This window comes from Struthio camelus, chromosome Z, assembly GCF_040807025.1.
Source record: "Struthio camelus isolate bStrCam1 chromosome Z, bStrCam1.hap1, whole genome shotgun sequence".
Lineage (NCBI taxonomy): Eukaryota > Metazoa > Chordata > Aves > Struthioniformes > Struthionidae > Struthio > Struthio camelus.
Window position 1 is genome coordinate 1,576,866 of NC_090982.1, and position 25,576 is coordinate 1,602,441.

The window sequence follows — 25,576 nt, forward strand, 5'->3', positions numbered from 1 at the left end:
GGGGAACAAGCTGAAACAAGAGTGGCTCAGAGCAGATATAAAGAGAAACTTTTTCACCATGAGAAAAGTCTAGCAACAGAACTGGTTGCTCAGAGAGGTTATGCAATCTCCATCCTTGGAGGTTTTCAAGACTACACTGAGCCCTGAGCAGCCTGGCCTGAACTCATAGCTGACTCTGCTTCAGGGAGGTTGGACCAAAGACCTCTCGAGGTCCCTGCCAACCTGAATTATTCTGCAATTCCAATCATAAGTGTGCACTGCTGGAAAGCTACTTTGGGTGCAGCATCCGCTCCCAACACCCACCCATTGGTTGTCCCACACCCATTTTACAATCCAAGTACAGAGGCTTTAACAGTAAATATACCCCCCTTTTGAGAACCTGCTTTCACATACCTACTGCCTCCATGTTTCCCTCTGAGACAAAAATGTGTTGTCTGGTTCAGTGTACATCAGATATGCTTACATATCCAAGACTGCAATTGCCTCAGTGTGAGTACCTGCAAAGCAAGAAATTGCTTAACTGAGAAGCACCTGTGACAAACTGTTTTAAGCTGCCAGTTCCTGAAAGCAAAGGCCAGGATGACAAAGGGCTACAGGATGTGCTGGGGTGTGGGGAAGAGGAGGTGACACTGGGGACCAAGCAGAGGATGCTGAGTACCAAGAAGGGCTGAGAAGGTGCGGGCGGGGCTGATGGGGCAGTTCTTTAACACTGATCCTACCACTGTCCTTGCTGTGCTGCCAGTGACACCCAGCAGCACCCCCTCGCGGGAGAAGTGATGCAGAGCAGAGAAATGGGGTGGCACAAAGCAGCCGAGCGCTCTCAGCTCCCCTGCAGCCCCCGCCTAGAAGACAGGGAAGAACAAGCACAATACAAGCACAACCTAGGAGAAGGATGAGAGAAACAAAATACAGGTTTCCTCCCAGATTTAAGCGACTTGCACAGATTCATCCAGTTATTCTGACTGAAACAGCAGATCAGATCTCTCCTACAGCAGTCGTATTTTTCCTTTTGCAGCCTCATTTGCCACAGACTTTCTGAGGTCTGCACCCAGACATCACCCAAGGGGACAGCTGCCTCACAAACAGCATCTCTTTTACTTCCCAGCAGCAGCTCACTGCTGGAGCCTTCTCCCTATTTCTGTGTACTGATTAAGGAGGAAATCAGTGCATGAGGCGATCTTGACATTAAAGATAATACAGAAAGGCGTTGAACAGGGCAGCCTTGGCTCTGGCCGGTCCCAAAAATATGTGCATTTCCAGCTTGCAGGTTTTCCATATATTTTTCTAACAAAATGGATGGTGGAGAGCAGGAACAGCAAAAGTATTCCACACGGGATCCTGGTTTCTGTCAGCAGTATTCAGACTTCTTTGATGATAACACAGACATCTGAGCTGGAAAAGGAACAGAACTGCGGGTAGATCATGTGGTCTAGAGATCATGTGGACTTAGAGAAAGTCTTCTGAGCAACAACAGGCTCCATTTTTGGGTTGAAACTGTTTCGTCCTCCCTCCTCTTCCTCCCTTTCACATACACACACACGCACACACACACACAAAAACTATGTTGAGGCACAGAAAATTTCAGCTAAAACGATTCATGAGAGAACATTTGCATGCAGGATAACCCTCCCAATCTATTCACAGAATCCCTCTTCTCAGGGCCCTTCTTAAAGACCATAGTGCTCTGTTCCTGGCATACTGTGGGGAGGAAAGGTGCAGGGGCAAGGACTGGAGGGGCTGAGCAAGGGGTGGCATGGGGAGTGGAGCTGTCTGTGATCCCTTGCCTCCAGGCCTGGCTCTCCTGGGGCAGTGCAGCGCTCTTGTGGGATGCTGACCGAGGATGGTGGGGGGCAGACTGCATCAATGTCTGCCTGTTTAGGAGACCTGAAGTCCTTTTAGGAGTGGAGGGTTTTGCTCTGCGCTCTTGCAAACCACACAGCCTTTTTCCCTTGGTGAGTTGTTGGAGAGGAGGCGATTACTGCTAGCATGCATGCCTCTGCCTTACGGGACGAAGATACTGCCGTCTGTAGCATAATCAGCATAAAAGCATGATCAAACGGTACCGCGCGGGGCTGACGGACCCCTGTGTGTGTGTGCGGGGGGGGGGGGGGGTCCTACGTCTTCCTTTTTTCCTCCCCTACTCCTCTCCCCGCTCAGCAAGCAAGCCCCCTCCGATCCGACCGCTCCCACGGGGCTCCGCCTCCCCTCGCACAGCGCCCCAGACCCCCACGGCTGCTGCCACCCGCGCGGGGCTCGGGGCGAGGCGCGGGGGCGGCTGCCGGCCCGGCGGGGCCAGACCGGGGCGGGCGGGAGGCGGTGGCTGGGCCGGGGCCGCCCCGGGGAGGGCGGAGCGGGGCCGGGCCGGGCCGATGCGAACCAGGATGGAGGGGGGCGAGGAGGCCAGCCTGCTGGGGGAGCGCAGCCTGGGCCGGCTGGCCCAGTTGAAGACCTACCGGCGGCGCTGGTTCCTGCTGGCTGTGGTGTGCCTGCTCAACTGCTCCAACGCTATGGTGAGTGCGGGGGGGCTGCGCCCGGATCCGGCTCCCCCGGGAGCGGGGGGCTGCGCGCTGCCGCGGGGGCGAGCCGCGCCGCTCCGGGCCGGGCCAGGGGGGGCCGGGTGCCGCCGTCTGGGCCGCCCCATCTTTGCAGAGCCCGGCAGGGCGCCGCCGCCGCGGGAGCGTGGGGTTGCCGGGGCTCCTCCGAGCAAAGCCTGCTCCACCTCTTGCTGCAGGCAGCCAGGCCGCCTTCGGGGCTCTGCCCCGGCGCCCCCGGAGCCGCATCTGCCCCCTCCTCCCCGGCGCCCCGGAGCCGCAGGCCGCCGCCGCGCCCGCCACGTCCCGGGGGCGCACGGGGTGCGGGACGGGAGGAGATGGAGCCGGGCGTTATGGCGGAAGCGAATGGAGAAAAGCAGAGCAGGAAGTACCGCGAACTCGAGCAGGGCTAGGATGGAGCAGCAGGCGCTCTGGAGCTCAGGGGAAACCGCTGCGGAGACCCCCCCCCCCCCGTAGCCCTCGGCGAGCGTAGGGGAGCGGTCGGGATCCGTGAGGGCCGCACAGCCCACTCCTGGCAACAGCAACAGCTGAAACTCTCCGCGGGTAGAGCAGCGGGCGTTAGTTAGCTCTGCCCTGGTGCTGAGCTGTGCCAGCCAATCTGCCTGGCCAGAGGAAGAAGCGAGTAGATCCCCTGGTGGGGTCTGCTGCTTGTGCAGGCATGGTTTTGCATTAAACGTGCCGAGATATGAACTCGTAACTGCTTACAGGTACTTTACTCTGAAAGCACTGAAAAGTAGTTAAGAGGAGGTCAGACTCCACCTGCTGAAGAGACTGAAAACAAGTTCAACGATTATCAAACTGAACACGTGAATTTTCTCTTTACCAAGTGCCACCTAGCAAGATGCAAGCCCAGGTCTTTGCTCATCAAGTCACTGAGGACGCTGTTGATAATTGTCAGGCTGCTACAGAATTATACCTGTGCTCTAGGATTACCATGCCACAAATGCAGGCAGTCTGGCAGTCAAGATCAGGCGTTGCAACCTGCAAACATGTATATGCTGGGAAAGAAGAGTAGGTATTCCTTGATGCCAGAGTGCTGGAACAGAAAAATGGGATAATATAGTGAGAAGCGGGTAATACATTGAAACACCAAAAAAGCTAATGTGCCATCCTTTGGTAAATCTGTGTATCCTTTAAGACTGTAAGATGCTATTGTCCGGAAGTGCAGTGTGAAATCTGATTGCATAGCACAAGAACATGTTTAACAGGAAAAATACACCACAGTTAGTTTAAATCTGTATTCATCCTAGGAGAAGCGTACAGAGACAGCATGGGTGAAGGAAGCCTTATAGTGCTTTTCCAGGATATTTTGACAGACTCGGACTTCACTCAAAATTTAGCAGTGAAACTGGATGGTCGTTTTAAAAGGTCCTTTCCACACATCTGCAAGTGTCCTGCATCATGTTGCTGGTAACTTTGTAGCCCAGAAAGATTGTACTGTTTTCTGTTTGGTCTCTTGCTGACATCCTGACTCTGTCCACAGCGCAAGAGAAATATTCTCCCATGGTAAGAGCTTATGCAAGAACTTCACCACTTCAAAACTGGGTATTTAATAAATATCCTAGGGCATTTCAAAAGCCAATGCCAATGACTGGAACTGCAAGTCTGCTGACATATAAAGTTATTCCCAAACGTGTCCTGACATTAATGCTTTTCCTAAGTGCTCCTGATGAAAATCACATCAACATGGAGAGAGTTGTTGAAAGGCCATGAAATCAACAGAACTTGCAGGTGTGGTTGCTCTTAAGAGTTCCAGATGGAAAGACTGATTTACCAGTTCTGTGGTATGAAAACTGCCTTGCAAGTAAGGATGTGCCCTCAGTTCCTGTGCAGATGTTGCAAGCAGTACTTTATGTTCTTTGTGCTGTGTGTCAGGATACCTGCAAAATGCAGCTTGCTGAGGACACGTGATTTTTGAGTTGTCTTATTTGGGGGAAACAGGTCACCTCTTTAGCCTCATCTGGTAGACAAAGCTTCCAGGACTATGCCTGGTCCAAGAATCAGCTTGTATTCCCCAATTTTACCCATGCAGTTTTCTGTTTAGCGGCCTTCAGTGTCCTGAAAAGTGGCAGATAGCAACACCACCTTGCCCTGAGAGAGAAAGAGGGACTGCCGCTGTCAGGAAGACAACATGGGAGCAACTCACCTGTAAGGAAGGACATTCAGTGATGCAACTGAGAGGCTAAGAAATGTTCGCTCAAGCACTCTTGGGGCTGTGATTGAGCCAAACCAGCCCAGACCACGTGGTGGCAAAAGGGGCACTCTTTCCTACTTCCTTCTGCTCCGCATCATCATGTAGAATCCTCTTGTTAACCAATAAGCGCAGCAGGGCAAATAACTGCAAAGAAGGCTTTTATAGTGAAGTTAAATAGCCCCTTGCTCAAATCTCTGTTATTGACCTGAGCTTAAAAGCCTCTGTATCTCTAATCTCTACCAAGTGGGTACTAGCTTGCCAGGGATTGGCTGTCATTTCCTAAGTACTGCTATTCTGGAACTTCCTAGCTCCAATGTACTGCAAAAATTCCTTGCATTACCTTAAAAAGGCCATGAGAAGGCACCAGTATGCACACGCCCTTTGCTTCTGGTCTGGAGCCCTGGGCAGAGGCTGCTCCTCTGACCACAGCTGAGCTGAGTTAGATGGTTGTTCCCCAGATGTTTCTCACCACCACTCCCTGTTAGGGGTGACGCAACGATGCTTGTAGCTGCTCCCCAGGTCTGTTTTGTCAAACTGATGTCAAGTTTTGTTACGCTGATCCTGTGGGGTTTTTTAACCTGAAGACTTAATGTTCCGGGTGTGCTGACAGCTGGAGACAGCTGCATTCCCTATTAGTTTGGATCAGCTACAGCAATGAACTGCTGAGGCAAATACTTCCTTCCTCTTTGTCTCCTCCTGGCTAAGCTCAAAAGGGTGGAAACTCGGCATGTCAAGGGGGACCTTTGTCTTACCCTAGCACTGGCGACGGAGAGATGCACTGGAGAGCAAATCACTAAGTGTTTCCTACTCTGGTCTGTTCTTGTCAGTGTGAGCAAGCAGGAGAGGAGAAGGGGAGCAGAGGGTTGGGGGTGGCTCACACTTGGCCAGGCAGTTCCTGGGCCTGGGTGCTGACTCACCAGCCTGGAGGACTTCCACCACCACTTAGTATACCTGGGAGAGGAAGGGGGAGCCTGCACGAGTGGAGACTGGCACGCTCCAAGGCAGGGCGTGCATGCCACTCACCCACATATGTCTGTTCAGGCAGTATCCCTGGAAATATGTATAGATGCACAGCAGCCGCTGCCTGCTGGGTCCTCCTGATCTTCCAGAGAGCTATAGAGGTTAAAAGTGACATCCAGGCAGGGATCTGACTTTTCTGGAGATCTTGCCCTCTGCCCTTTCTTCCTGGTCTGCTGTGCCAGCGTGGGGGCCTCCTGCTGAGGCAGAAGGCCATTTGCTCCCAATGTGTATGGCCCTTTGGTGGTCAATGAACTTGGACATGGGGAATTTGATGTAGAAGAGATTGTCCTCCCACTTCACAGCCTGGTCTCAGGGGAAGAGGAATCCTGTGTTTCTCAGAGAAACATTCCTCATCACCTTCAGCCCTGCCACATCCCTGTGTCCCAGTGCAGGGGAGAGAGCCAGGTGGGACTGGGAGAGATGCTGCAGGCAGCGCCTAACTGGGGACTGCTAAGCTGTGCTTGTGTCTGTTTTAAAGCAGAAGGTCTCGTTTTGTACATGTCATCCCTTTGTCTCCTCCTTTCCAAGGCTGTACTGAAAAGGTATCACAGAAATATTGCCGCATTGTGCACAGCAATACAGTATGCCAGGCCATGGAGAGCAGTCCATATGGCAGCCTGTGCTAACTGTCACCGCTATTAACTTGACAAAATGGCTTAATTTCCACCCTAATTACATGTGTTTGCTCTTCTCCAAATCATTTTGTTTTTCACTTTTAAAATCCTGATTTGTTGGTGAGGAGCACAGACGTTGGTTCACAGCTTGCCAGGCACGAAAGACAACATTTTTGCGTTGCTTCTGACAGGGCTGTGCCTGACTGTACATGTGATGCATCAACATACCATTATCGCTCCTTGAGCTCTGGAAATCCTAGGGTTGTGTTTATTAATGCTGCCTTCTGCAGCTCACACCTATGGCCTCAAAGGGGCAGTCTGCATGTCCTGCCTTCAGCCTCACCTTTTAGCTACAGTAGCAGGAAGAGAAATGGTTGCTCACAGCCAAGCAGTGACCTGTTGCAGAAGCAGGATAAATGAAAAATTTTGGGCTCCCTTGGAATAGGTGGAGAGAAACTGGATCATGAAGGTGAGATGGGATATGGGGAGTCTATATGTGAACTGCATCATGAAGGTGAGATGGGATATGGGGAGTCTATATGTGAATGAAGATGGCAATAGGGAAGAGGAACCGAACCTGGAGAAGTGCCACACAGGCATGTAATGAGGATGGGGGATGGAGAGGGAATGTATGAGAGCAGGAGGAAAGCTAGAAGATTTGGGAAAATTCTGGGATGAAGATAGCTGTATTCATGTCTGAAAATCACTTGAGGGATTAGAAGTGGATCGGCAAGAGCAGCAGGGAGAAGAAGCTTACAAGTGAGGACAAAATGAGAATAGCTGTAAACTACAAGCTATAAGCATGGAAATTATCTCTGCTCAATCACACCTGCTGTTAGTGGGGAAGGAAACAGGCAGGAGAGGAAAGATCAAAATGCCAGCTAGAAGAAAGTCAAAACAAAGGGAAGGAGAACTGAAAGTGGAGCTGGTGCCCCTCTAAAATCAGCACCAGTCAGATGGTTTGAGTTTCAGTGGGCTTGCTTTCCATAGTGGTCCCACTTTCTCCATCGACAATGGAGATGAGCAGGGGGCTCTCCTGTAACTGGGGGTTTAAATATATCATGGGTGAGAAACACTTCTGTCTCTTTCCCATAGTGATGGGACATGGCTACGCATGCAGTCAGCCATATGCTGAAAGCAACGAGAGCTGCAGGTCTACTCCAGTGCTAGCGGGCTCTCAGATTTCTAGGGGAATTTCTGTACTCTTTGTCCCTTGATGTTACACCTGTGCAGAGCACAAGATTTTATAGCGAAGACTGCTGAGGTGTGACTTGCTGCCCAAATTGGCATGCAGTATCAAGACAGTCACATTGATTGCACCAAAACCCGTGCACAGTAGAGCCCTAGAGCACATCCTTCTCCTTGCAGGGACAGCGGTGCCTCTGGGAGGTTCACAGGTGAGATAGGTTAGGTCCTGTGATGCCCAGGAAGAGCTGCCTTGGAATTTGTGCTCTCTCAGGTAAATTCAGACACACCTGGGCTTCAGAAATCACAGTGAAATGAAGATGCTTTGAAGGTTTATCTGGGGAGAGGAGAAGGGTGCAGGAATTCTGCATTTGAAGAAGAGTTAGTTTATGTTACAACAACTATTTCAACATTGTGCTAGATGTGTATCTGAATAGGGGAAAGTCTGCCCCAAGTGCTGGAAGATCAAAATGTGGACTACTACATGAGTGACAGTGACAAATGATGTTGGATCGTATCACAGCTGGAGTTGTAGTTTTGGAACAAATCATGCAAAACCTGTGAGGTGGTGCTGGGAAGTGAGTTCTGCCAGTCAAAGTATTCTAGGGTTGGGTTCTTAACCCCATTGTTTTTTTGTGTTTGAAGATGCAAGTCTCTGTGCTTGTTTGGCCCTGCTAGGGCTTCTGTGTAAATGACTTGACCTAACTATACCATAGCCCAGGGAGTGGACTCCTCCTAACCTTCAGCCTCATCCACTCCAGCTCATTAAGTGGCCCTGGCTGTGTTCTGCCATTTGGGAGTGCTCGAATGGTTGCTGAGCCGTCAAGGTGTGGGGCTGTGAGCTGGGTGCACTGGAAGCCACAGGGACAAGGCATTTCTGATCTGCAGAGTGCTAAGCTGGGAATTTCAGTAAGGATTGATAACACAGCCTGGATGATTGCAGAGACAGCTGTCTGGCAAGGCTTAGAAGGGGCAGAAATCATAGTGGGTAAGTGGGAATTGCTTGTCACCGTTACCAGGCAGGAAGAGACATTGACAAGGGGCAGGACTATCTCAGATCTGCTTGCTGTGAGATCTGTTGAGCTGGCTTCAAAGGACTTTGCGCAGGCATGGCAGCACAGGGCATAACAGACTCACCTTGATACTTTTTGCATCACACACTGGGGCTCTAGGTCTCTGTGCCTAGGCAGCAATGGAAGTGAGTGCAGCTTGAACAGAGCAGAGAGGTACCTTTCCACCTTCAGAAGGGACTGAACAAGTGTGTAGGCACCCCTGCAAGGGCAGAGGTGTCTGTCTCTTCCTCCTTCTTTTATCTGCCCCAAGTGCAACCAGCTCTTGGGGACTAGTACTCTGTAGCTCCAGACATCATCTCTCCTCCAGCATCTGTCAGAGTGGTCCACAGTGGGGAGCTTGGACACTGTTTCTGTTGTGGCAAAGCTGACTTCAGGCAATGGCCTGGGGGGAGTGGAAGAGGGAGGAACCTCTCTCACTCTTTATTCTGCATCTTTAAGGTTACAGGCCTCAGGCTTCACCAGGAGGGAAGTGCACCATCCTCACACTGTTTTGCATGAGGTGACATGTGGCAGAGCAGACCCATGTAAGTACCAGCCTCAGCAGTGCAGAGTTTCAGAAGCAACATGAAGGATAAAGTCTCTGCCACCCAGCAAAAGAGCTTTGCACACTATTGTGGATGGCGCCATCATGCCTGTGGAAACCAGAAGCAGAAGATGGCAGACTTCCTTGCTTAGCATGGCAATTTCTCTTTCTTGACAAAACACCACAACGCCATCTCTGTTTCGCAGGGACATTCGGTGGCCACTTCCAGCATGTGGTGAGTCAGCAGCACCCTGAGTGCCATTGCCCAGTTCTTTCTTATGCAGGTAGAGCAACACTTTGCAAACAGCCCCTGCCTGCACGGAGGCAGAAACACGCTTTTTCTCTCCAGACACATAAAGTAACTGAGACTTCTATTTTGAAGAAAAGTCTCAAGAGTCAAACGGCTGAAACTTCCCATCATCTATGCTCACATACACACATTAGAACTGGATGGAGATACAAGGCCACTCAAGTAGTTGGTTTTTAGCAAGTAAATGATTTTACTAGTTCTAATGGAAACATACTGAAGCACTTGATTCGATCGATATATGCATCCACTATGCATCGTCTCGATATATGCATCCACTGAATATAAAATGCTGTACTTTGACTTGTGGAAACATTTTCTCAGTGTTTGCTGTATCAGTGCTACATAGGTGAGCATCTTTTATGGAGGAGGAGGAGAAGACAGATATTTGTTGTGTTTATAGGAGACAAAAATGTATCTAGTTCTGAAGGCGGTTTATCAAATGCATCACTCTAATTACACTGTTTCCTGTGTTTCTTCACACTCGTGTCGGGAGGCGGTGAAAAACTGAGAATGACTGTGGTTGGAAACACACAGCAGAGTTCTGTTTAGCAGCAGTTCAGCATCCATTAATCAAAGCAATGCTCATGCCTTAGTGGCAATTGTGACATTTAAATTCCCATCCCAGTTTGATGGAACTCAGTCCCGAAAATAAGAGTTGCCAAAATTACTTCCTGAGTCAAGATGGTAACACCACACCAGTAGCATATATAATTTCAAGTAGTTTTTTACAAGTTCATATCATTAGGAGTCTGCTGCTTGTTTCCCTGTGACCTGGAATATCCTCCTTGTTGTATAACTCTGAGAGCACAATTGCTGTCAGCCCCTAGCGTCGTCATCCGCGTGATGGTGAAGCTGCATAAATACCAAGCTGCGCCCAGCAAGAGTTTTGACAGATCCCATAGATGTGTGTCTGAGCCCAACACAGCAATGGCGGGTGAGCTTCTGTGGTGAATGAAGAGGATCTGGTGTCTTAGCGCCCTGGAGAAATGTAGAACGTTTTTGCCATTCCCATTTCCTTATCATATCTCCAATAAGAGAAAAGCTTAGACAGTGATTTGCACATGGCTACTGTCAGACAGTGATGCTAACAAGGGAGAAAGCCCCATTTCCCCATGTGCTTCCTTTTAATCTGGTAGCTTTTATGGTCTCTGGCATATAAGAAATAAATAAGAACACTGGAAGTAACATTGGAGAGAGTGGGGACTCACCTTCCCCCCAATCCTTTGTTTCTCATGAACGCTGCAGCTGATGCGCTCTGTAAAATGCAGGCAGTGAACAGGAAGCTTGTGATGACTGAGAGAGGTGCTACAAAGGAGACAGGTGCTGAACTCCTATCCACAAAATGGATCATCTGAAGCATTCAGCACCTATAATAGCACCTTGCAACAGCGGAGAAGCTTATGTCAAACAAAACATTTTTGTTCATGATTAACTGAACACAGCTTGTAAACTGAGATAACTTTGAAGGATTTATAATTTGGTTGTTGCCAAATTCTGGCTAAAATGGCTTAACTTTTGAACTAGAACATTATCGAAATCAGTTATCAAGTTAGACCAGTCTTTTTGAAAAGCATCAAAGAAGGCATATTGGCAAAGAATGCACAGAAGAGTCCCTAAATCTGGGGTAAAAGCTCAATTTCTGTCTTGTCGGCATGATTCGTCCCAGAACGAACCAGAAGCAGACAGTTGCTCTGTGAAACCAGTGCCTAAAACAAGATTTAGGGAAAAAATTTCAGATATTGAACTGGAACAGATGGACTATTATTAATGTACCTCCTGTGTTTCTCTATCACGTGTTCTGAAGAGGATATTGAATAATGCAAATCTGTAGACCCCTTCCTAACTGTTGACTGTGCATAGGACAGCACTGAATCAATACAGTGTGTGGCAAATGTGAATATCTATCTTGGCTGACACATGGCAAAGTTGTTTTTTCAAGGCCACATCTGGGGTTACTAACTTTGCTATAAACACCAGACTGAGTTTAAGGGACTACTACTTGCAGATAGGAAATGGTGGCATCTGTGTTGTTTATGCCGACATCGAAGGATTGCTGGGGTTTGCAACAGGTAGGTAAGTGCGTCTGGGGCCTGTGTGCCCAGCCTGGGGACAGAGAAGGGCACTGACCTCTGCTTCACTGCTTCACCCAGCTCCTAGCAACAGGACTATGGGATTGGGGATGAGGCTGTGAGATGGATGGAGGGCTCAAGGTCAAGGTGATGATGAGATCAGGGGTAAAACAGCACTATCATGAGTAAAGGCAGACACCAAGTGTCTGAGTTTTGATTGTTGGTCTCAACATCCTAATTTCAAGGAGAGACTAAAACAGTGCTACTGTTTTGAGTCCCTTCACAGTGCAATTGAACAGTCTGAGGGGATGCTGAATTTCTGCTGTGGTGGAGGTGTTATGCTTACCCTCTTTGCTCTCTCTTCTGCAGCTGTGGCTGACGTTTGCTCCTGTGGCTGATAAGACAGCTGCCTACTTCCACATTTCCCTGGAGATGATCAACTGGCTCTCGCTAGTGTACCTTCTCATCTCAATCCCGTTTGGTCTGGTGGCAACATGGCTCCTCGACAGCATGGGGCTCAGATGTGCTGTGAGTTGAACTGATTTGTTACCCCAAGGGCCTTTAACCCAGAGACAGCAATGGTGACATCTCCACGTATTTAGCTGTACAAAGCACTAGCGTGCATACTGCGAGTGAGAGACTTGCCAAACAGTGCAGAGGACAAGTGTGTTGAAAGCTCTGCTCTGGTTTGGCAATAGCTGCAACCTCACCTCTGAGGTGCGAAATAGAGGGAAAAGACAGAATACACATTGAAAGACATAAGTAAGGTTTTCTCAAGGCAGCATAAAACTTTTCCTTATGACAATGCATGATGAGAATCCCACTGCCTTGCCTAACTTCTCAGCTGACTTACTGTGTCTGAGCCCTTTGGAAGGGCATGCCAGAGCAGATACGTAGCGCACTCACATTGCTTTTAATAACGCTTCATGTATATCCTATTATGGGTCAGAACTTCCAAAGTAGTTGACTCCTCAATGAAAGGTTTTATGGATTCATTCCCTGTGTAACTTCTGTGACACACAAGTCTTTAAGTTTCTCACTTCTGTAGTTCAGCTGCCCTTGGCACCAAAGACCCCTCTGCTACTGTTGAACTTGTACACTAGTTGCCTACCAATGGTAAAAATAGATGTTGCTTTTGGATGAACCTTTTTGACCTTAAAGGAGACAGCCCTCTAGAGGGATAGAAGAGCATTAACAGCATCTGTGCACTGAAGGACTCATTGCCATGATCTTTGGATGGTCACAGCAACATATGGGTGATGGTGCAAACTCAAAAACAGAGTGAAACAAGCGAACTTTGGATTTCTCAAAGATTCCATAGCAGTATCTGCTGTTTCAGATAAGCTATATTCTAATGGAGTTGTCTAAAAATGTCCCTGAACTTTTAAAGTTACAACAGTGCCTTGCAGTACCTGCTGAAGTTCTGTCTGTTGAGTTTTACGATAAGATCATCTTTTTTTTTTTTTTTTTCCCAGTGAGGCCACAACTTGTTGAGATTAGCCAGACCCCAAGATTACTCACTGTATGATTAACAGAGCCTCTACTTAAAAGCCAAACACATCAGACAGGACTCCTGAGAAGACTATGTGAGATGAACGATAACAGCAGAAGCACACAAGTATTTCAGGAAGGGCAAAGAAAGGTTTAGGTAACAGGATGAATCAGCTGCCCAAGCTGAGTCCCCTGAATCACCATCTCATGCTGCTTCCTTGGAGCCTTCAGGAGGCTCATGGTACCCTTCCTCCCTGGTGGGCACATGCCTGAACCAGGGCTGGGGTGGGTGTACATGTCAGAGAGATCCTGGAGGATTTTCCTGCATGGTGGGAGAGCTGAGCCCAGCTTGGGATTCACTTGACTGTGATCAAATGCCAGAATGCTTGAAACTGCCAACTGGGATGAAATATGCTGGGAAAAGAAGTCAAAGCCACTTAAAACAGGGTAACTCTGCAGTCAGGGTGGGTTCGTAAGCTTGCTTGAGAGGTGCCTGTCACAGCCTTCCTATCACTCTGCAAAGTGGACCAGGGTTCCTCTGGCGCTGTCTCTGCTGCTTTCCACAGTGAGGTCCTGAGGCAGGCACAGCCAGGCTGGTCAGGGTCAGGGTACCAGGGACAGCCTTCTTGTTCAGGGGTCGGGGTAGGGGGGTGACGACACACACAGCCCGCAGTGACTCAAACCAGAGAGATGAGGACAGTCTGCAGAGAACTTTCCATTCTGCAATTACTAACACTCCAATGTCTCCCATAGTGCATCTGAGACCCTGTTCATGCTATCCTATTGCATTAAGCTTTGCCCTTCAGGCTGCAGCACAAAACCCTCTGGCTGTTTCTGCTTGCTGCAGGTGACCCTGAGTGCATGGCTGAACATGACAGGTAGCATCATCCGGATGGTCAGCGTCCTGAAGTTCCTGAGTCTGGGGTCCCAGAGGTACTGGTACCTGTTTGTCGGACAATGCCTCTGTGCACTGGCACAGCCCCTTGTCATCTTTTCACCAACAAAACTAGCAGCACTATGGTTCCCGGACCACCAGAGAGCAACAGCAAACATGCTCGCATCGATGTGTAAGTGATAGCTGCAAAATAGTGTTGCTCTCTCCCAGAACCAGCCAGCATTTATTCGCCTTTGGGGACAACAGGCAGAAGAAACCCTCTGTACTGCAGCCAACTCACCCTGCAAATACGGCTTTGCCAAAGAGTCTCAGAGCCATGTGCAATAAATGGGTGCCTTCATGGTCTCACCAGACAAGCAGGGATTTTCATGCTGGGGAGCAAGAAGGGGACAGTTGCAAAGTTCAAAGTAAGCCACCTAGGCTCCTAGATCCTTTCCCTTCTGCCATGCCAAGGTGATCATCTTTGCCCAAATATCACAGAGGCTGAGGACACTGTTACTAAATCCAGTGTCTCTGCAGTGGCCCATACTCTGTAGTTTGTTAGTCTGGCGCCCAGACTGCAAGCGATGCTAGCTGTTGTGGCTGCCGATTCCTGTAACCCGGCAGAATTAAGGCTGCTGTGGCTTTGTGCCCCAGGGTTCAGCCAGCAGTGAGTCTGAGCGTGTATGGCAACAGGTATGCATACACGCATACAATATGCTGGCCACACAGATTGGCAGAGACAGAAAACAGCACTCAGTGAGGAACAACATGAATGGCCCAGTCCTGTTCCTCCCCTCAGGCTGAGCAGGATAGAAATCTGCTAGTAGACTATATATGTATAATATAGATCCACCCCATTAATGGCCTTAGACACCCAGCTTTCCCAGTACCAGTCCCCTGGATCCCTGGTCTCCCCGCTTGCTCTTCTCACCTGGGCTTGTGAACCACCAATGCCCACAGCCCCGCTCCAGCTGCTGGTATTGAGATTCCCTCGCACACACACTGCCATGGGTCTCTCCATTAGCTGATCCAGGCCTAGGGTCTCCCTAGACTCACATGCCCTGGGTCTCTCTATCCCCCAGAGCTGAGATCTCTCTAGTAGCTAGCTGGCAAACCTCTCATCCTGCTCAGTGGCTAGTCCAGCTAGAAGTGAATTACACATGCATTCACACAGACGGAGGCTCTAAGATTGCTGGGGAAACACACACACACACACACACACACACACACTTCAGTCTCTCCAGGTTCTGGCACCACAGATATGTGGTCCTTGAGACCCATGGCCCCCACCCCAGTAGCTTGCACTTAGACCTCCATGCATACATGAACACACAGGGTAGAGAGCCCTTCACCCAGGAAAACAGTTAGAAATACAGTTTGATGAGAAGAGAAGACAGACTGCAGAGATCAGGTGCAGGGCATGCTATGCAACTTGTTTACGTTGGACCAGCCAGCCCCCTTTATCCCCTTTTCTCTTTATTTTCTCTTACTTTTTTCTCCTCAGTCTACCTTCATTCCTCTTTTTTCTCATCTTTGGTCCTTCTCTTCAACATCCCGTTATAAGTCTTGTACGTTCCCACAATCCCTAAGTGCTTTCCTGTCGTGTTATAGTAAATCCTAGTCCCCTTATAGCAATAACCTCGGTTAGTTTGCAAGACATTTGGGAAAGAGAGCTTTCTCTCCTGGTCTCCTTGCGCTGGGTTTCACAGCCAAAGAATGGGCCAGTCACTCTCCTTTGATAGCCCTGGGAGTAGCTCAGGTAGTCAGTGTGCTCTGATTAGGCTATCCTCTGCTCTGATCAGTTTGCACTGATGAGGTTAGTGGGATTCCTCCGCTTATCACTGTTCATGTGATGGTCACTGGGCCTTCGTGTTTATGGTGATTAGCCTTTCATCACATAACCTGAGAAGGCCTGGGCAAAAGCCTCAGTGAAGTGGGTGACTTGATAGAGGCTGAACATAGAAGGCAGGCTCAAGGGGAATCATGGGACTGTCAGGCTCCCATCTGGAGTACACAGAACAATTTCAGAGGCTTCTCCAGGCCAAAAAATCATCAAGCTGAGATATCTGGGCTAGCGCAAGGCAGCCTGGCATACTCACTTGTTTCTTAACTATGTGTAGCGTTTGAAAGTTAATTAATTAACTTAACTTAGTTAATTTTAGCCACTGGTGCATTCTCCTGTGCATAGGAAAGCATCCTGATTTGCTGCATGTGAGCATAACTGTTTTGTTAGTGAGGAAAGAAAAAAAAAGATGACAGCACGCTGTACTCCAACTCCCCTCACGCTGCAACTGCTATTCTTTGGGGCCAGGGCTGGTTCTGCTGGGTGCTGCTAAACTTCCTGACCTTCCAGAAGACTTGTTGCTTGTCCAAACTTATTTCAAGGAGGGGACCTGTCCTGCGCAGCAAGGACCCGAATGGTCAGCTCTGGTACCCTTGCGGAGTTGCTGGAGGAATTGCCAGTCAGGCTAGCCTTCTTTCTCAGTTGGGAAATGGTAGCTTTCAGCAGTTTATATTCTCTGCCTTGGCTAGAATTGCCCCCTTTTGGCTTGGAGTTGGTTCTCACTTAGCAGAGGGGTTCCTCTGCAAGCTGGTAATATATACCACTGCTGGTTTCCACGCAAAGACCCACTCTGTCCATAGGAGCTCTAGGCCATTTTCCAAGAAAGATGCAACACTTTACCCTCAGGGAAAACAGGGCATGTGCAGCTGTGTTGCCTGTCCATCTGCCCTCCCAAGGAACTCTTAACTGAAATGGCCTCTAGACTCAAGAGCTCCAAGTGTCAGATGTTTGTGTGCGCGCAGTGTGGTACAGTCTGGTCTGAGTCCTGTCCTGTGGAAACTGGAGGCCAAAAGCTCTCAGGCACTTTCTGTAAATTAGCAGCCTGCCACTGAAGCCAGACCCACATGAAAAGCCATAATGGTTCAGCAGGCCTGCAGTGCACCCCCACTATCTGCTGTCTCTGCCTGGCCCAACTGCTGAGCAGGCAGCAGTCGGCACTGAACCAGGTGCAGCACACAGTGCCTCGTAGCCAGCTAGTTATTTGAGGATGCAAAAGGAGCTGGCGGTAGGGGAGTAATTTGGGAACTGTGGGGAAAAGTAGGAAGACCTAGGGTTTTGTAGTGGAAAAGAAGGGAAGGACATATGTATTAGTAGAAAATCAGTTTTACTCGTCTGACTGTTTGCAAAAGATCTCCTTAAAGTTAGAAAATTATCCCCTACGATTTTGGACATTCCCAAGCAGAGTCAGCAAGTGGTATTCCACACAGTACTCAGCTCCAACCCCATAGGCTGGGCTTTACTGAGGAAATGTTTTGGCTTGCAAGCAGTCAGGAATGAGCTGGTGTCAGTTCAGAGCGCTCTCATAGGGCTTTCTTACTTTTCGTGCCTATGTGGCATAAAAGGCCAATAGCATCATGAGCAGCATTAGGAAGAATGTTGCCCCGGACCACATCTGGAGCACCGTTTTCCAGTCTGAGCTCTCCAGTGAAGAAGTACACAGATGCACTGGACCGAGTCCAGTGAAGAGCCACTAAGATGATGAAGGGTTTGCAACATCCAGCATATGAGGAGAGGCTAGCAGAGCTGCAAGGAGACTGGAGAAGGCTCTGGAGGGAACATATCAATGGATATAAATATGTGATGGGAAGGTGTAGAGCAACTGGAGTCAGACTTGTCTCAGTGGTATCTAGTGACAGGACAAGAGGCAGTCGGCACATACTAAAATACAGGAAATTCTGTTTACATATAAGGAAAAGCTTTTTAACTGTGAGAGTAGCTGAAGACTGGAACAGGTTGCCCAGAGATGTTGTGGAGTCTCCACCCTTGGAGATATTCAAAACCCAACTGGACAGAGCCCTGAGCAATCTGCTCCAATAGACCCTTCTTTGAGCAGGGGGGTTGGACTGGATCATCTCTAGAGGTGCCTGCCATCTCAGCGATTCTGTGATTTGGTAAGTCTCTGTGCACTTTTGACTTTGGCAGAACTGCCTATGCTCCACAGAGAACGTTGCTGTAGTTCAGCATGGTACCTCAGTTACACCGGTTGAGCTCTGGCACGTGTCACACACCATTAGCATCCTCCTGTTGAGCACAGCTGGGAAGGTGGTCGTGCTAACATGCTGCACCTGGCATGTGCAAGCATTGACCTGGACGCCTGGTCTTCTGAAAATGTGAAATATAGCTGTGGTAGCTGCTTACCCAGCAGTAACATGAGTTCTCATTATTTTAAAAGGGATGTTTTGCTGTACTTTTTTTCTAGAATAAATATAAGTTCACAGAGCCACCAAATGATGGAATGTTTGTTACTCATGAGAATGAAATTGCTAAACACATCATACGGCTGTGGCAGAAGGTGACCAGGCAATTCTCCTTGACACCTATCACTTTGTTTCCCACCAGTCCTGGTCAGAGTCTCAACAAGCACACTGTTTGTGGGGGAAGGTTAGGATGGACCAGCTGTGGTTTGGTTCTTTCTCCCGACCTGCAAGTTGCTTACGGAATGCTGTTTTTCTGCTTACTGTGAAGGACTCTCTGATATGCTTTTTGTTTTAATGCTGTCTGGCTCTGGCTCTGACTCTGGATAACCACACTGCAGGAATGTGTGAAATGAATGAGGAAAATGCTGTGCCAGGGAAGCAGGCAGGGGATGTTAAGCTAAGAGAAGGCTGAGGAGGTGATATGTGAGGGCATCCCAGTGTGTTCAGAGGCAACCCAGCTAATGCTGGGGTACCCTCTCTTCTAGCGCCAGGTTCAAGTGGGAATCTGAGGATGCCTAGGGAAAGTGCCTCTATTAGTGCAATGACGTCAGGACAGATGGCTTGGATAGGTCCATCTTCATTTTGTCACTTCAGCTTGGTGTTTACAGGGGGAGCCTTGTGAAAATGGGGACATCATAAATCACAGATGAAAACCAGCTTCCTGTTACAGTAGTTAGGGGCCATAGGAAAATGTATTTCTGAGATGGATATCATGGGAGTGGGGAATCATATGTGGCAACAATGCGATCTCATAGTTGACTTCTGTGTTCCCCTCCCGGTTTCTCCATGCATATAGCTTGCTCTGTCCTTACTTGTTGCTGCTCTGCTGCACCCTGCAACACTGGTGCTGACTGGTAGAAGGGGTGGACACGTGATTCTGACTGCTCACGTGAAAACAAGTGTCTTTTTTTATTCTCTTACAGCCAATCCCTTGGGTATTCTCATAGCAAACGTGCTATCACCTGCGCTAGTTCCAGAAGGAAAGCACATCCCACTGATGGTAAATGAAAACTGGTTTAATCAGGCAGCTGGGCTGTTTGAGGTCCAGCTGGTTTATATATTTGCAGGCAGTGGAGCTGGAAAGACTGGTAACATATCTTTGTATTGTGTTGTGCAGCTTGGTGTTTATGCTATCCCAGCAGTAACAGCCTGTGCTCTGGCAACTGTTGGGATTCATGAGAAGGTTCCTCCAACGCCTCCTTCTGCCAGTGCCACTAATTCTACCTCTCAGCCATTCCTTGCAGGGCTCAAAATGGTAAGTGCCATAGCGCAGAGAGAAATCATCACTGCAGTGAGGGTTGTGCTGGGGAGTCTGCCAAGAAAGCAGACTCTGAACCTTGCCCCACCAAACCTGCCATGGACAGTCCCTTGAAGGAGATGAAGGTCTCTTCCTTCCTCGAGGAGTAAGCATCTGCTCAAAGCAGAGCTGGGGGAGATGCTATCTGGCTATTCAGCCATGGACTGGCTGCTGTTCAGTTGGCTCAGACAGATAAACTTGGGCTCCTCTAAGAGGGCCACAACCCTGAGCCATCTGAGCAGACCACATGCAGGTAGCAAGGCACATGGCAAAGTGAAGGGTAGAACTTCAGGGTACTGTGCAGTCCCCTCTGCTCTACACAGTACCTATTTTTTCTTGCCCTTTGGCTGGGCTTAAAATCCCCCTTGACAGCAGAAAGCCAAATTCCTCTAACGCTCACGGGATTGCCCTCTCCACCTTTCTAACTGAGGAATCAGAGACACTGACCTTCAAGTGCACTGTCACAGCTGGGTCTTTCTTTCCCCTCCACTTCTTTTAAATTATGTGGTAACTTCTTTTTCTAGCTCCTGAGAAACAAGTCATACATCATCCTGGCTGTTTGCTTTGGAGGAGGAATTGGGATGTTCACCTGCTTTTCAGCTTTGCTGGAACAGATCCTCTGCGAAAAGGGATATTCAAATGTGAGTCTATCTGTCTCCCTTCTTCCCCACTTCCCACATGATCTATGATACAGTCAAACATTTTGACTGTATGAAGACAGGTGAATATGCTGCACTGTCTAGCACTCATTTCCTGATAATAACTACTATAGGTTAAGCAGCACATTAATCCAGAGCGCAGTCAGGCTTTCAGTATAACAGATGATCAGCATCTTCCTTACTGCCCTTGGCCAGGCCCCCATTTGCAAATGAAACGCCCTCTCTCCCTGGACCCTGTTGAGGAAAGAAGAGTGTTGGGGTTTCTTCTAAGCCACTGCAGAGGACTGCTGCCTATGCAGCCCTCTGACCCCTTCCCCAGAAGCGATGAAGGCCCATACAGGCCACGGAGTGAGCAGGCAGTTGGAGGCAGCCTGATGCAATTGCCTTCTCTGCCCAGTCTAAAGCAAAGGCATGGCAGCAGAGGAGGTCGCAGGTGCTGTGACAGCTCTGTTTCTCCAGGCTCTCTTCCTTCCCAAGGCCCTGGCTAAATGCTGCCTTCAGGGTTGAGCACAAGGTGTTCACAGCCAGTTCCACCTGCTCTCTCCCTGCCATAGCAGGGGCTATCCCCACAGAGGGCCTCTTAAAACACCTCTCCAGCTGTTGCACCTGCATATCTACCTATCTGCTCTCTGTTCCTCTCCCTCTCAATTTCCTACAACTATCTGATACCCAGCTCATCACTGTAAACTCTTGCCACACAGCCTGGTCACACTGGCTCAGTCCACTGGCTTTTCACCAGAAACCTTCCAAGCTTCCCAGCCTTGCTTTTGGTGCAGTGCAGTGCTTTTATCTGTGTGGACTGGCCTGCCCCAGCCCTGCAACAGAGCCCGCAGGAGCTCTTCCAGACACCTTTTCCATCTACTCTGCCCTTGAGGCTCCCAAAAATGTTTACTCAAATTTATTGAAGCCTCTCTGTTTTCAGACTTGGTGTCTGCTTTCGACTCCTTCTCAAGGAGCTGAAAGGGGGAGAACAAGCAAGGACAGACAGTCATGGCAGGCAGTAGAGCACAGGTCCTATCCTTGCTGCCACCCACTGCTTCTCTGCTCAGACCGCTCTGCCCCGGCCGGCCTGTGCAACATCTGGTATAACAGTCTTTGGGCAACCAGCCTTATGGTGGGCAGTCAGCCAGTGCAGGTTCCTGGTAAGATAAGGGCTCAGAGCATGGTTATAAATAGAAGATCCCAAAGAAGTTGGATTTGCTGCCACTGCAGGTGTGGACCAGGTACTTGGTCCTGCTGGAGGAGCCAAGAGCCCCCTCACGTGTGAGATGGAAGCTTTCAATGCCAGGAAACTGCTGCTACCCCACACCAGACTACCTTGTCAGGTGTGCAGAAACTCATCATCCACTGAGAACCTGGGATTGCTTGTGACCCTGTTGTGCACAGGCACCTGTAGCAGCAGTCATTCTAGGGCAAGTTATTTGCTTGTCCTTGCTTGGCCTAGTGGAGGCCTTGGCTATTGCAAAGGGCAGGGAAATCTGTCCTGCCTCACTAAGTGACCCACCAGAAGCAGGCAGATGGGTCAGTGACATTAAAACCTCTCTACCTTCCAGCTTTAGCTGCTCACTCACTTGTCCTTCTGCCCTGCAGGTATTTGCTGGCCTGAATGGTGCATTGTTCACCACCTGCGGTTTGTTGGGTGCCTTCCTATTAGGACTGTATGTCGACCGAACAAGGAAGTTTATAGAATCCACCAAGATCTGTTTCTGTCTGAGTGCACTCGCTAGCATCGTGTTTGCAGTGGTGAGTTCTCCCTTGCATTGTGCCATATCTGTGGGCCTACTTGCCATCTGATAAATCATCAACTCGAAACAAGGTCACTTGATGTCATGGTATTTATTAAGCTACCTGTTATGTTTCAGGAATGTCTCCATGGGGAAGGAATGTTTTAAAGAAAAACCCTTTCCTGCACATTTCACAGAGTCACAAAAAATGTTTTAGGTTAGGAATAAATGGGTTTAGTTTACTTCCTTCCATTGGATTGCCATTTTTGCTTACTGTCCTCAGGGTCATTCTTGTCAAAAAGGCAATGGAATTGCTAAGCATCAGTATTACAAAAGTGAACAAGATGGCCATAGTTTTCCCAATGCCTCCCTTTAACAATGATGGCTGCCCAGAGTCTAAGGCCAGCAGAAAGGACCTGGTCAAAACAGAGATGCTGAGCAAGAAAAGGGGGCTGCATTAATCCAGCTAGGAGAGGAAGGCAGAGCCTGGAGACTTCATACCCATGGGACTGGAGTGCAGGTGCTGGACACAAACCCATTCACTCGCCAATGGGAGCCATCACCCAGCAGGAAACTGAGCAGGAGGCATGAGGCTCTGGGACCTGCAGAGGTCCAAGCTGGTGCAGGCCTCTGTTTTCCCAACAGACTTGTGCTGTGCGTTTCTCCTGCTTGCTGAAAAACGCAGACTACCTTATAACACAGGTGTGATTACTCTTCCTACTGAGCCAAGATCCCCGTGATGTTAGCTCCACTTTGCAGAGACAGACAAATGTTATGCCTTGCTCACTATAGGAAGGGGTGCCTGATGCAGACCTCACATTCCCTTCTTCAGTGCTCTGGCATTTTGGATGCTTTGAATACAGGTCAGCATACTTGGACTCAGGCAGAGCACAGAGTAAACATGAGACTGTGTCAGGAGAAACAAGTAAATGCTTCCCACTTCCCTTCTCCCTTCTCCCTTCTCCCCTCCCCTCCCCTCCCTTCCTTTGCCTTCCCTTGCCTTGTCTTCCCTTCTCTTCCCTTCCCTCCCTTCTCATCTCCTCCCATCCCACCCAAACAGGTGAAGAACTCATTCAAAGTAGGAACACAAAAACAACACATCCAAATCTGTTTGATATCTTGATGCTTTGAACTAGAATTCCAGACAAATAAAGTTTTCCATGTGCTTGGCTGCTGCTTTGCCATTAACCAGCGTAGCTGGGACAGGCCTCCTGCAGCTATGTCAAGAGACACACCTAGTGTTCCCCTGTGGGAATGTAAATCATGGGTAATGAAGGAGACACCAACCCTATGGTGGCAGGAATTACCCTCTTGGCTTTACTAGCATTGGCTGGACAAGGCCGTACTCCTTCCAGCAGACTGGGGATGAGGTTGTTTTAGGAACTAAACTAATCACCAGCGTCTGTGGATGATTCTGATGTCACTAGCTTTTTTCTTTTTTTTAATAATACCTTAGTGTTACAAAAGTGAGTCTGACCATGGGACCCTGTTTGAAGGGTGCCAAGATTGACCATGGGACCCTGTTTGAAGATCAACAGCTGATAGGGAGCGATGGGATCCACCTTACCAAGCAGGGCACGCGTGTCTTTGCCAACAGATTGGCCAGCCTGGTACGGAGGGCTTTAAACTAGGCAAGATGGGGGAAGGGGAGTGGTATAGTGGCAGAGGAGTCAGTAAAACACCGCTCAAGTCAGGATGCCTCCAGCGGGTGCATACAACCAGGGGAGACAGCATGGGACATGGCTATGGAGGATCCTCTTGCACCTCTTCTGGGAAGCCTGCGTGCTTGACTGGCTCTCTGAAATGCCTGTATACCAATGCACGCAGCATGGGGAATAAGCAGGAAGAGTTAGAGATCTGTGTGCGGTCGCAGGGCCATGATCTCATTGCAGTTCCAGAGACATGGTGGGATAGTTCACATGACTGGGATGCTGTCATGGATGGCTATGTGCTTTTTAGGAAAGACAGGCCAGGAAGGCAAGGTGGTGGAGTTGCTCTTTATGTGAGGGAGCAACTAGAATGTATGGAGCTCTGCCTCGGGGTGGATGAAGAGCAAGTTGAGAGCCTATGGGCAAGGATTAAAGGGCAGGGTAACATGGGTGACGCGGTTGTGGGGGTTTACTACAGGCCACCTGACCAGGAGGAAGTCATCGATGAGGCCTTCTACAGACAGCTGGAAGTAGCCTCACCATCATAGGCCCTGGTTCTCATGGGAGACTTCAACCACCCTGACATCTGCTGGGAAGACAGCACAGCTAGGCACAAACAGTCAAAGAGGTTCCTGCAAAGCATTGATGATAATTTCTTGACCCAGGTGGTGGAGACGCCAACGAGGAGAGGTGCGCTGCTAGACCTTGTACTAACAAACAAAGAAGGTCTAGTTGGAGAGGTGAAGGTTGGGGGCAGCCTTGGCTGCAGTGACCATGAGATGGTGGAGTTCAGGACCCTGTGAGGAGGGAGCAGGGCAATGAGTAGGATTGCAACGCTGGACTTGAGGAGAGCTAACTTTGGCCTCTTGAGGGATCTTCTTGGAAGAATCTCATGAGGTAGGGCCCTAGAAGGAAGAGGGGTCCAAGAAAGCTGGTTCATATTCAAGCATCACCTCCTCCAGGCTCAGGATCAGTGCATCCCTCTGAGGAAGAAGTCCAGCAAAGCGGGCAGGAGACTTGCATGGATGAGCAAGGAACTCCTGGCAAAACTCCAACAGAAGAAGGAAGTGTACAGAATGTGGGAAAGGGGACAGGCCACTTGGGAGGAATACAGGGACGTTGTCACAGTATGCAGGGAAGCAACAAGGAAGGCTAAGGCCCATTCGGAATGAAATCTGGCAAGGGATGTCCAGGACAACAAGAAGGGCTTCTTCAAATACATCAAGAGCAAAAGGAAGACTAGGGAAAACGTGGGCCCGCTGCTGAATGGGGCAGGTGCCCTGGTGACAAAGGATACAGAGAAGGCAGAGTTATTGAATGCTGCCTTTGCTTCCGTCTTCACTACTAAGGCCAGCCCTCAGGAATTCCAGACCTTGGAGACAAGAGAGGAAGGCTGGAGAAAGGAAGACTCTCCCTTGGTGGAGGAGGATCAGGTTAGAGATCTTTTGTCCAAACTTGACATCCACAAATCCATGGGCCCCGATGGGATGCACCCAGGAGTGCTGAGGGAGCTGGCGGATGTTATCGCTAGGCCACTCTCCATCATCTTGGAAAGATCCCGGAGATCAGGAGAGGTGCCTGAGGACTGGAAGATAGCCAATGTCACCCCAGTCTTCCAAAACGGCAAGAAGGAGGAGCCAGGAAACTCCAGGCCTGTCGGCCTCACCTCCATCCCTGGAAAGGTGAGAGAACAGGTCCTGCTGGAGGTCCTCACTAAGCATGTGGAGGACAAGAAGGTGATCAGGAGTGGTCAGCATGGAGTCACCAAAGGGAAATCATGCTTGACCAATCTGATAGCCTTCTATGACGGAATGACTGGCTGGGTAGATGAGGGCAGAGCAGTGGATGTTGTCTTTCTGGACTTCAGCAAGGCTTTTGACACTGTCTCCCATCACATCCTCCTAGGTAAGCTCTGGAAGTGTGGGCTAGACGAGTGGACAGTGAGGTGGCTTGAGAACTGGCTGGATGGCCGAGCTCAGAGGGTTGTGGTGAATGGCGCAGAGTCAAGTTGGCGGCCTGTGGCTAGTGGTGTCCCCCAGGGGTCAGTCCTGGGTCCAGTCTTGTTCAATATATTCCTCA

General features: G+C 49.4%; 1 protein-coding gene across 3 annotated transcripts in view; it reads left to right on the forward strand.

Moving 5' to 3' along the window:
• Positions 1-2,346: 2,346 nt before the first annotated feature.
• The window catches only part of SLC49A3 (solute carrier family 49 member 3), a 28,956-nt gene continuing 5,726 nt past the window's right edge, over positions 2,347-25,576 (forward strand). The window contains exons 1-8 of one of the 3 annotated variants that reach the window (XM_068926994.1): positions 2,359-2,510; positions 9,077-9,162; positions 11,910-12,068; positions 13,879-14,098; positions 19,092-19,168; positions 19,286-19,423; positions 19,990-20,106; positions 21,715-21,867. In XM_068926994.1, the coding sequence (XP_068783095.1) occupies positions 11,973-12,068; positions 13,879-14,098; positions 19,092-19,168; positions 19,286-19,423; positions 19,990-20,106; positions 21,715-21,867 (801 nt within the window). In that variant the 5' untranslated portion in view covers positions 2,359-2,510; positions 9,077-9,162; positions 11,910-11,972. Of the gene's footprint in view, positions 2,511-9,076; positions 9,163-11,909; positions 12,069-13,878; positions 14,099-19,091; positions 19,169-19,285; positions 19,424-19,989; positions 20,107-21,714; positions 21,868-25,576 lie in introns of all 3 variants that reach the window. The other 2 variants (XM_068926992.1, XM_068926993.1) reach the window with 2 other exon arrangements.